Source organism: Citrus clementina, unplaced genomic scaffold, assembly GCF_000493195.1.
Source record: "Citrus clementina cultivar Clemenules unplaced genomic scaffold, Citrus_clementina_v1.0 scaffold_4, whole genome shotgun sequence".
Lineage (NCBI taxonomy): Eukaryota > Viridiplantae > Streptophyta > Magnoliopsida > Sapindales > Rutaceae > Citrus > Citrus x clementina.
This window is the reverse complement of record NW_006262274.1, coordinates 15,056,622-15,068,250: the sequence shown is the minus strand read 5'-3', so window position 1 is coordinate 15,068,250 and position 11,629 is coordinate 15,056,622. Positions and strand designations below refer to the sequence as shown.

The window sequence follows — 11,629 nt, the reverse complement described above, 5'->3', positions numbered from 1 at the left end:
GGAATGAAAGTATGGAATGAAGATCAGAATCCAATTTATGTGTTTACTTTGTCTTGGATTGAGAGTAAATAGTTTTAAATTATAATTTTATCCTTATGTAAAGAATTATAGTTTTTAATTACAAAGTTAATAAAAAATATATTTGATGGATAAACATTTATTTTATTATATTTGTAAATTTATAATAATTATTAATATTCTTAATTATGAACATCACAATTTTTTTAATTTTAATTATATAAATTAAAAATTGTTGATAAGGGTAATACAAATGAAATATTTTTACTATTAACATAGTATGAAATTAATTTTTTCTTAGAATAAACTATTTATTAGTATTAATTATTAATATTAAATAAATATAATACTATTATTTTTAAATAAATATAATAATATTATATTTTCAAATAAAGATTGTATATAGTAATATTATTAATTTTCTATTAATATAATAATATTATTTAAATGTTATGTTTCTATGGTGACGGTGTTTCTTTTAATGCTAAGCGATGATGTACATGTTAAATATGAAGTAAGCTCTCTATCAAATGGGTTCAATAGATCTAAAATCACGTTAAATTCGAAAAATGCATCCTCTGAATGTCCATACATAAGTAGAATAATATTTCAAATGTGTCCGTATTTTCTTAAAATTGGACCAACAATTTTATGGGTATCTAATCTAAGAGATAAAAAATATTTTTAATCCTTTATATAAATAGTAATAATCATAATTATTATTTTGTCTAATAACAACCAAATTCTTTTCTAGGAGCTAATGTAACAAATGGTGTCAAATGTTCACATTTGAATTAAAAAATTTATGTCTTAAGTCCTGTCCTACAAGTATACTCAGGAATGAGGGTGCATTTCTTGACTATTGCCCATTCGTGCCCCCCATAAATCCTGGTGGTATGCTCCCTTTGACCTAAAGTCATTTACTCTTTGCCATTTGAAAATGTTGTATTGATAATATTTTTGAAGTTACTCGCGATATATATTAGATTCTTGACGTTCTACTCACGTGAGCGAGGTTCGAATCCTAAATCTCTAATTTTAAATGCAAGAAAACTATTTCAACTAGATTTTTTACCAACTTTTATAATCTTTTATATTAATATAATTGATTGAAGAATATAGACGAGAATAAGTGGGTGGAAAAAGGAGTGCCCAATAATTTTCTAAAATTGAATTATTCATGTATAGGAATTAGTAAAACAATCTCAATGAGACCAAGGCCTAGAAGCTTCATCATCAAGCAAAAGGTGAGTTTCTGTCCAAGCCCAAGCTGAAGCCTGAGAGCCCCATACCAATAAACTTACAAACCCATTTCTCTCTCTCTCTCTCTCTCTCTCTACATGACCTCATTTTGAGTTGGTTTCCTCCACGCAAAGAGTCCTGAGTGTGTTCTTTTCACCCTCTACAAAGGTAACCAAACCCTTTTACCTCAATTTCCTCATGTGTACAAAGTTTCCGTTTAGTCCATCAAACCTGATTGTTTTATCTGTCAAAAATTTACCCATTTATTGGGGTTGAATCCATCACTTGCTTGCCATTTATACTGCTGTTAATGTGGCGATGATTAAGATAAAGTTCTATCTGTTGGCTTCAATGTTTTAACCTTTGCTCAATTCTGATTTTTGGATTCTCAATCGGTTTCTGTCTTGGGTTTGTTTTATCTGATCTGAATCGGCTTCCCAACCCAAATTTCCTTTCTGGGTATTCCAGATTTCTCTGTTTTTGTGTTTAATTGTCACTTAATTTTTATCTGATTATGTTGTTATAGTTCTGTGAGTATCTGGACCAGATTTCATGTTATTGGTTTTGACTGCTTGTTCAGGGATTCTTTTATTATTGATGGTTCTGATGAGGATTGAGTTTCCTTTCTTCAAATCCTGAAGCATTGTTTTAAGATTATGGGTTGGTTACTTGCAAATCTTGTCTTGAATTTGGATGGCATGGCTGTTCTAATTGATTGAAATGATATTTTGGCTTCTCATTTGGTCTTTGGTTAGATAAATTGATATCTCTATATCAGCATCCAGTTCGGTAGTTGATGGAGTTCACTTGTCAAAATTGCAGTGATAGTTGCATAGAAATTAAGAACTGATACTACCCTTCGGTGTCATCAAAGTTGTGAAGATTACTGATCTTTTCTAAACATTGGTTTTAGACCACCCTGTAATTCTTTCCCTAACAAGTGCAATTTTTGCTGTTTGCTGAGTTAAATTAATGATTGAAGGAGACTGATTGGCATGTAACTTGTTCCCGGAGATAGCTGTTTCTTCCTGTCTGAGAGAATGTTGAATCCAAATGTCAAACTGATTGGCAATTGACTTAAGATGATGGATCCCTAATCAAATGAATTTGCTAAAATCTAGCTTTGAATATGCTATTTTGTGGGATTATAATAGTTAATGCATAACTTCTAAGTAACACATTTTGAAGGTTTGAAGAAAGTAATTAAAATAATGGCATTGGAGATATGTGGAACTTCTCTTCTACGTCTGATGGAAATAAAATAGGGAAAGAAGAGCTGTCATTGAAATTAACTAGGGTTGAAAATATGGAAAATGGTATTGGTGAATTTACATTTTCATGTTATTTTGGATCAATGGATGAGCATTATAGTTCCGTCTATCTGATAGAAGGAATGCTCCAGAGAAGGGTTCTCTGATTATGGATAATTATTTAAAGTGATATGATGAGATGATTTGTCTTGCGAAATGGAAGTTGGATGCATAAGCTTGTGAACAATGATTTTCAATCTGTATTAAGCAGGATTTCAATTCTTTATTTTATTTTATTTTATTTTTCGTGTAATGGATCATCAGGTGAAGGAAATATCAAATTACCACAATCCAACAGCTGTTTTCGACTTAAAAAAGGTAAGGGTAGTCTATGACTCTACGTAGAATTTGAGGCAGAAGTATTTTCAGATTCTGCTTGACGGGCTTTGATCTTTTTACTTGGTGACATGTAATGTCAAGAGTAGATTTCATAAGTCTTAATGAAATGCATCATATTACTACAGAAATATTCCGTATATGGGTTACATGGTATCTGAATATAATTTTCCAGTTTTCTGGTGACATTAGTGAGTTAATGAGATGGAGCTCTCCTTCCAAGCTGTGGACTAATGGATTACAAATTAAAATATTGATTTCTTCCAATGTTTAGTGAATCATATTTTCTCATTGCTTCATTTGTTTTTTCCTTGTATATTTGTTTATGTGGACTCAGTTGTAGAGAGACTTTGCTCCTCTAGCATTTCAGTAACCTGGATCCTGCAAAATCATTGTTAATTTCCAACTGATTGACCCCCCAGTAGTAATGCAAGCATGGGCTGTGAGAGAGTAGAAGGAACGGAGTTGGAAGGATTTCAATTTACATTCACCATAATTTAATATTGAAGCCGAAAAATGTAAATATAATATTAGAACGCCACTGATGAGCCAGCTCTGTGAAACAAAGGCAATCCTAGAAAGATAGTAGTTTATGCTCAGATTCTGCCTCATCTCTGTTATTATTATTATTTTTGGGATAAGCCTCATCTCTGTTATTTAAAACCACATAAATGAATATATGGTGATTGGCACAAGTAGGTTTACGAATGTGATTAATGATCTCAGCCTCAGTATGGTTGAATCTACCTTTTGGGTTTTAATAAGAATCTTCTGTGGATAATTTCACTATTAGTCATATTTCTTGTCGACTGGTAAACCTTGAAGACTACTCAAAAAGAGGGAGGGGATGGGGATTTATCACCTGACGATGTTAATTCTCTCTTGAGAAAAGATAGCGATATTAGTTGCTGCAAACTGTTAAAAGTTAATGCATTGCAGGGATATTTATCTGATTTTTATTAGAATCTTGCATGATCACGATGTGATTGCTATGTTGGGGTTTTTGTCTGATATCGTACATCCAACTTTTGACACTCTACCATGTTATGCAGGAAATTACTCATTGTGATTCACTGGAAGCACTTTAAGTATCATATCCTTTTGTCTTGCTTCCATTGTGATAATATATGGGCTGAGGGGTGCACATTTCATGGGAGGTGTAGAGGATGATGAACCAGCCTCGAAACGCATGAAATTATCATCTGTCGAACTGAGAGGTCTTTCAAACGGTTCCGCTTTTAGAGAGCCCGTAGCTGGGTCTTTGAGAGATTTGATGGCTCGGCCCCTACCATCTGAAGGGGACGAAGACGTCATTGGCCCTGCTGGAGTTATTAAACGAGTGGAATTTGTCAGAATTATTGCCAAGGCTCTATATTCTCTTGGTTATACAAAAAGTGGTGCTCATTTAGAGGAAGAGTCAGGGATACCTTTGCACTCTTCCATGGTAAATCTGTTTACGCAACAAATTCTGGATGGCCATTGGGATGAAAGCTTGGCCACATTGTCTAAGATTGGTCTAGTAGATGAAAGTGTTGTCAAATCTGCTTCTTTCCTGATATTGGAGCAGAAATTTTTTGAGCTTTTGGATGCAGAGAAAGTCATGGATGCATTGAAGACATTGAGGACTGAAATTGCTCCTCTTTGTATCAAAAATAGTAGAGTCCGTGAACTTTCCTCTTGTATTGTTTCTCCTCCAAAGTGCGTAGTAGTTTGTTCTCCGAAACAAGATATTGTGAGGGCAAAGTCCCGGCCAAAGCTGCTGGAGGAATTGCAGAAACTGCTTCCCCCAATGATTATGATACCTGAAAGAAGGTTGGAACATTTAGTTGAACAGGCCCTTGTCTTGCAACGAGAGGCTTGCATGTTTCACAATTCCTCGGACAGGGATATGTCATTGTACACTGATCATCAGTGTGGAAGAGATCAAATTCCTTCTCGAACATTGCAGGTTAGATCTTGCTTTACCATGATTAATGGCTATCGTTTCATAAGAGCATAGGATTGATTGTTTGGTCTATGATGAAAAAAGAAAAGGAAAAAAAAAATTGTTGGCTTCAGTTTTTGCTGATCTGGATATCTATCATCTTCTTCTCATTGATTTTTCTCTGTTTGATTTCTTTGGTATGCTGACTTATCATATCTCACATGTAATGTGGAAAATATATAGTATCTAATTAAGTTTAAACTAATTATTTACAATTAAGGCCTAGCAGTTGCTTGGGTTATTGCTTAAAAGATTTCATGACATGGATGGATACCTGTACTTTTCTGGACATATAAATTATTGCACTTAGAGTGATGGAGCAATATCAGCGAATACTAGAATCAGCTTCTGGGAATGCGAGGGTTTCTGTCATCAGAACTGGAAATGTGGGGTCAAACCTGCTCATGCTCTTCTGCAGTTCTTTGTCCTTCTACTAGACTAAGTGCTGTCATTAACATTGACTAGTGAAAATTTTAGCATAATTTCTAGGATCTATAATGTTTCTTGTCATCTAATTGCAACAGATATTACAAGGTCACACTGATGAAGTTTGGTTCTTGCAATTTTCACACAATGGGAAATATTTAGCTTCATCATCCAACGACCGATCAGCAATCATTTGGGAGGTATGATTGTTTCCTTGAATATTGATATTAAATTGTCTCTGTTTCATTTCTTTTACTGCTTTTGCTTATATTACACCAATCATATGGGAATTTTGATTGTTTACTTTGAATATTGATATTAAATTGTCTCTTTTCTTTTCTTTTAACATTCTTGCTTATATTTATTTCCTTTGTTTATTCTATGAAATTGGATTTGAATAATTTTTCACTATATATTGCATATGAAGTTAGTTGTTTTTGTATTATTGTGTATTCTTTTTCTTTTTAATATATGGCTTAGAAAGATTCTTAATATTATACTCTGCAGGATGAAATTTAACACTATGGAATTTATTAGCATTTTGACTTTGGAAGATGAACTTGGTTAAAAGATATTGTGCATGACATACTTCTCATTGGAGTTATTGTAATCTGTGGAGCTGTGATTGCATTTCCTGTTTTTATTTAATTTATCTTCAACTCAAAAAGTATCAAAAAGGTTATAACTTTTTTGATAACACGAAGGCTTGTGTATACCATTCTTTTTTAATCAATTCAGGGAAATAAACTTCTGTAATTTGGAATAATATCCACGTTAGAATTGCAATTAAAATGCCACATTTATCTACAATTTTTTCTTTTGGGGGGAAGGGGGTGGAAGTGTTTCATCAAGTGTTTAATATTTCCTGTCGTCCTTCTTAATTGAGGAGAATACACAAAATTTCGGAACAAAGATATGTACACGATGCTATGACAAAGAAATAGAAGATATGTCATCAAGTAATGAGGAGAAGAAAGTAAGCAATGAGGGATTTTGCAATGCTTATGCTTGAATCCTAGAAAAGAGCAAGGAAAAAGAAAAGAGTAGAAAGAGTCAAAGAAATGATGATTTTTATGCCTAATGAATAGGAGAATAGAGGAATATACAAGAAAAAGGAGAGACTGTAGGGGATAATTGGAAAGGGGCTAGAGAAAGTCTTATGAAAGATCAAACTTATTTATTTTTTGATTCTTAATTTTTTCGAGAGGAAGTGTCTGTGAGGATTTGTAAAACCTAAAACGCAGAGCAAAGCTAGCTGTTTGGATGTGTATGTGGAGCCGATTCAATGAGGTAAAGATGATGTTTGGCGGAAAGTCTTGGTCTAGTTTACTTTTAGAATCTCATGTTCATAGTGCAAGCTACTTTTCTGAAGTCTGCAAATACCAGGGTAGTTGTATTCTCCTGTTAGGTATGCCACTCTAATTTATTCCTGTTATGCATGCTAGGAGTTCAATTTATTCTCCATTTTGTCTAGTAGGAGTCTGAGTTATTATCCAGCTAGGGGTCAATTTTCAAACAACTGAAGATTGGAGGCCAATCACTATAATAAGCTATTTCCCTATAATTATATCCAGCTGTAAATGATTTCTGAGTCAGAAGTACTGAGCTATGCCTCTCTTATTCTCTTTTTTCTAGACTATAATATGCAAATTGATCTTATCATCTGTAATTGGCATTTGTAGGTTGATCTTAATGGTGGAGTGACATTAAAGCATAAATTATCTGGTCACCAGAAGCCAGTTTCCTGTGTTTCATGGAGCTCTGATGACCAACAGCTCCTCACTTGTGGAGTAGAGGAGGCTGTTAGGCGCTGGGATGTGTCTTCTGGCAATTGTCTCCATGTTTATGAAAAAGCGGGCCTTGGCCTGGTGTCTTGTGGATGGCATCCAGACAGAAAATGGATATTTTCTGGTGCCAATGATAAGAGTATCTGCATGTGGGAACTAGGTGGAAAAGAGCTAGAGTGTTGGAAAGGCCAACGAACTTTAAAGATTTCTGATTTGGAAGTAACGAGTGATGGGAAGCAGATTATAACTATGTGTAAAGAATCTGCCCTACTATTATTGGACAGAGAAGCAAAAGTTGAGAGGTACATTGAAGAGGATCAAACAATAACATCATTCTCATTATCTAGAGACAACAAATTCTTGCTGGTGAATCTTCTGAACCAAGAAATCCATCTTTGGAACATAGAGGGTGAAGTCAAGCTGGTTGCCAAGTACAAAGGTCATAAACGTAGTCGTTTTGTTATTAGGTCTTGTTTTGGTGGGCTTGAGCAAGCTTTTATTGCCAGTGGGAGTGAGGATTCACAGGTATGTATTTTTGTTCTACATTTTAAAAGTTAAGACTATATTGGGACTGGGTTGGTTCTTGATTCTTGTCTAGAACCTACTTTCTCCTTCATTATTAGATACTTGTGTGTCTTGCCTATATTCTTCTATTTTTGCCCTCTTTTTAAAAGGCGTTCTCTATAAATGAGAGATCATCTGTCATTGAAGCCACCACACCAGCAAAGCAAATCATCACACTGCTTTTGGTCCTTTCCTGGAAAGTCACACCTAGGCAAATAATATTATTGGTCTTTGCCTTGTCCTGGGAGGTCATGTATCTTGTACATTTCTCTCAAGTGTGATGTGCTTGCTTGGGTGGTGTTTCTCTAATAGTGATCGGAGCCCTAAATTATTTGTCTTGAATTTTGAATGCATTTCGCATCTGCTCTGATAAGATAACCAAATAACCCTCTTTGATCATGTCAATGGTTGAGCCATTTGTGTTTGTATCTATTATGTTCTTACCATAATGGCTCTGGAATAGTAGTGACTCTGGGCATGTTTCCGAGGGGTTAAGAATTAATACCTTAATCTCCATTTTGCATCAGAGGTTTACCGAACTTTTTCCATGTGCATTTAGACATTATGCTTTATATCAGAGAATGGATCCAGAATATGACAGTTACGGCCATATTATGGAATCTCTTTTCAGCCTTAGCAGTAATTATATTGGTTGCAATGTTGAAGGACATACATTTAACATTGCTGACGTACTGCAGCAGTTGGGATGTTCTGCATTCTCTTAGGCATGATTGCCTTAGTATTTGTTGGCCAGTGCTAATAATGACTTTGTCTGAGTATGAAGTCCAACTTCGTGAAAGAAGATATGCAGTGCAATATAGGATCTTTGATTCTTTACCTTCATTTCATAGTGCCTGAATCTAAATCATCTTTCCAAGGGCAGTAATTGGGCTTTCACTTTGTTTATAGGTTTATATATGGCATAGAGCCTCATGTGACCTCATTGGGGCATTACCGGGTCATTCTGGAGCTGTTAACTGTGTGAGCTGGAATCCAGCAAATCCTCACATGTTGGCATCAGCCAGTGATGACCGTACTATTCGGATATGGGGCTTGAAAGATCTAAATGTGAAGCGGAAGGATTGTCACAGCAATGGCGTCCACTATTGCAATGGAGGAACTTGAAACCAAAAGAGTAGAATCTTCATCGCTTAATTCCTTGACCATTGCTTTTCTGTAAATACTTCATTTTCATTTCAAGCCGACATTCATATCAAACAAGTTTGTGAACGGAAGCATCATTCTCATAATAAATCTGCGCTTTCTCATTTAATTCAAATAATTAATTAATTATGATAAAAAGGGTTTTAAAGACAAATTTGAAACATGACTGGTGCAGCTTAGAAAGAATGGGGAATTGAGGTCTTTAACGGTTGCAAGAATATCAGGAGAAGAACAAGGATTGTTATTTAAATAAAGCTAGAAGAAATTGTTGCAGAGATTCTCTATTCTGGGTTTATTTAATGAGGAACAATCCTTTCTACTCTTCTGCTATTCTGGTAAAGGAATTGTAACTATGTTCTTATTATGGTAACAAATAAATTGCCGACTCTTGGGATCAACGAACTTTTAGAGGAATCAACTGCTCGTGAATTTTTTTTTTCTCCGGACGATAACTGCCGTGAATTACTTGGATAAAGTTGGCTTCAACACCTTCAACTCTCACAAACCAAAATATGTCATCTGACAAGCCCCCTAAATTTGATTCTCCATGATCGTTTATTGACGAGAATGGAGGTCAGTTGTAGCGAGGCTTGACTAGATATTTAGCAATAGCATTGTGAGCTGACCAGAGGATGTTCGATCTTCGTTTTCCATTTAAAAGTAACTTGAGAGATAATTGCTTTAAGTTTGTCAATGGCTGGTGCTTATCGAAAAAGCGAGTAGGTTTTGTGAGCTTAACTTTATTGTGTAATCAGGTACTCTGAAATGTTTGAAGTTGAAATAGATTGTGGCTGGAACTGCAGGGGACAATTTATCAATTAACACACAGAATGTGACGGGAAACATTTGTAACAGCTATACAAGAGGGTCCTTATATGCCATTAAATACTCAAATATCCACAAGCTTTTTCCAACCAACTCCTTCAATTAGAAACTCAGAAGCTTTTGGGGAAAGATGGGAGTAGATAATTCAAAACAAACAGCATACATTAAGTTGGATTTACATAAAAATTCTGATTAATGTCTCAAGCAACACTGAAAGAACTGGCAGTGCTTTCCACATACTTTCTTGTTCCCTTAAACCACCTCTTGTCTCCAGCTTGCGCCTTGCAGATGTAAAGCTTGCCACCTTTAACCGTGGCTGTAATTAGTTGATGCTTGCCACCTTCATCTCCATCAGCAGTTCTTGTTAATACAGACAAGAAGTAGTATGGTGGTCGGACTGAAGCCTCCAAGATGTTAGCTGTTGCCACAGCATCAGGGTCGAAACCACCCTGTTTGACCAATTCAAGCAGACATTTCAGTAGAATACAGCAAAACCAGACGCTACATTTCAATCATCAGACTATAGAATTTTGAAAAGTGATCATTTAAGGGCCAGATGAAAACTACATCAGCCAAGATTAGTTTTCATGATCTTTAATTAACAAATTACCTCAGACGAAGTTTTGCCGGAATAGGCTTGTTTTCCCAGCAAGTAGTCCACCTGCAAAGATCAAGTAAAGCATATTTCTCAATGTACAATTAGCAGCAAAATTGATAATATACAACAAGATGCATACAACCTAAAATTTATCCACAAATGGATGATAATGGTCACAGCAATGAAACTTCCACAGTATACCTTACTGAGGAATTCCTCGGGGGAACCGTAGTCAGTGATGGATTTCTTGTCAGTTGGGGTGATTATGACGGAGACATTGCTGTTGGGATCAAAGTTGTCTTCGTATCTAAGAACCTGACCTGGGAACTCTCTCTCTTTGCTGGGGTTCCATTTTGAGGGAATCGACAGCTTGAATCCATCTCCATTGTATGGCAAGAAGTCAGTGTTGGTCTTTGGCTTACCAAACACATTGGCTGCAACAAAATTACAGTTCAAGTTAATTCGAAAAAAAAAAGCATTTTCATCATCATACTATTATTATCATGACCCCAATTTCTTTCTTTAAATTAGGCTCATACCACTGTTACACTCAACAGGCTAGTGATACAGCCGCACACATAGGTTCCGTAATTTGTTTTATTCCATCCAATACTATTGTGCCGCGTCAGTTTTCACACGAAAGAGTATGTGGCTCTAACATTACTCGTACATTCAATATATGTTATCATAATTATAAAATCATTCCAATTTCAAGAACTGGGAAAGAAAGCTTTCTAAGTGCATGCACGAACTGTCAAAAAGAGTAGATAGATAGATAGCGGCAAATGAGTAATAAAGATAAAAAGAGAAGTACCAGATTCACCGTAGGCAGCGTCGGCAGGAGAGACCTTGGAGCCGACGGCAGCAGCACCAATGAGCACCGTCAGAGCCAAACGGCGGGAGACGGCGCTGCCGTCATCTTCTTGGACAGCTTGCTTCTGCGCACGGCAGACAATCTGGGTGGGCTTGATGTTCGACACGTGGCGCTGAGATGATGATGTTCTTGCTGGTGTAGTAGAGAGTGCATGGTGGTGCAAGAAGCATTGAGTTGAAGCCATTTTTTCTTTTCGCTCTCTTCCTTTTTTTTTTTTTTTTTTTTATTCGTTCACTAAACGCTTCACTAACAATTATAAAAGTAATAAGGAAAAAAAATCATTCGTATGTGGACTTTGTGATATGTGAAGGGCAATTGGATGGCTTTTGGATATCGGATGATGAGAGACGATTAGATTTTGATGTGGGATAAGGTTTTAGGGGTTCTGATTGGTGCCACCTGTCATCTCGTTCATCAGTTGCCACGTCAGCTGTTAGACTCCGCAGTTCTGAGTTCGGCCTGGCACGTGCTTCCGTGTTCGACGACATTCCACACGTGTGT

At 35.8% G+C, this 11,629-nt stretch overlaps 2 protein-coding genes across 5 annotated transcripts; one reads left to right on the top strand and one right to left on the bottom strand.

Annotated features, from left to right (window-relative positions):
* The first annotated feature begins 1,250 nt into the window (after positions 1-1,250).
* LOC18044400 (WD repeat-containing protein 26 homolog) lies at positions 1,251-8,940 on the top strand. Of its 4 annotated transcripts, XM_024186701.1 has the most exons (7): positions 1,436-1,719; positions 1,841-1,920; positions 2,835-2,888; positions 3,959-4,854; positions 5,415-5,516; positions 6,999-7,628; positions 8,577-8,792. In XM_024186701.1, exons 4-7 carry the CDS (start codon positions 4,057-4,059, stop codon positions 8,790-8,792), a joined length of 1,746 nt encoding a protein of 581 aa, XP_024042469.1. In that variant the 5' UTR covers positions 1,436-1,719; positions 1,841-1,920; positions 2,835-2,888; positions 3,959-4,056. The 4 variants fall into 4 exon arrangements, with proteins under 4 accessions (XP_024042470.1, XP_006437088.1, XP_024042469.1 ...); XM_006437025.2 differs by lacking the exons at positions 1,436-1,719; positions 1,841-1,920 and adding an exon at positions 1,252-1,428 and having other exon boundaries at positions 8,577-8,940; XM_006437023.2 differs by lacking the exon at positions 1,841-1,920.
* Positions 8,941-9,687: 747 nt separating this feature from the next.
* On the bottom strand, positions 9,688-11,517 carry LOC18044399 (oxygen-evolving enhancer protein 2, chloroplastic). Its single transcript, XM_006437020.2, has 4 exons — positions 11,069-11,517; positions 10,456-10,688; positions 10,267-10,317; positions 9,688-10,105 (listed from the first exon to the last, which is right to left on the bottom strand). Exons 1-4 carry the CDS (start codon positions 11,310-11,312, stop codon positions 9,857-9,859), a joined length of 777 nt encoding a protein of 258 aa, XP_006437083.1. The 5' UTR covers positions 11,313-11,517; the 3' UTR covers positions 9,688-9,856.
* Positions 11,518-11,629: the final 112 nt, after the last annotated feature.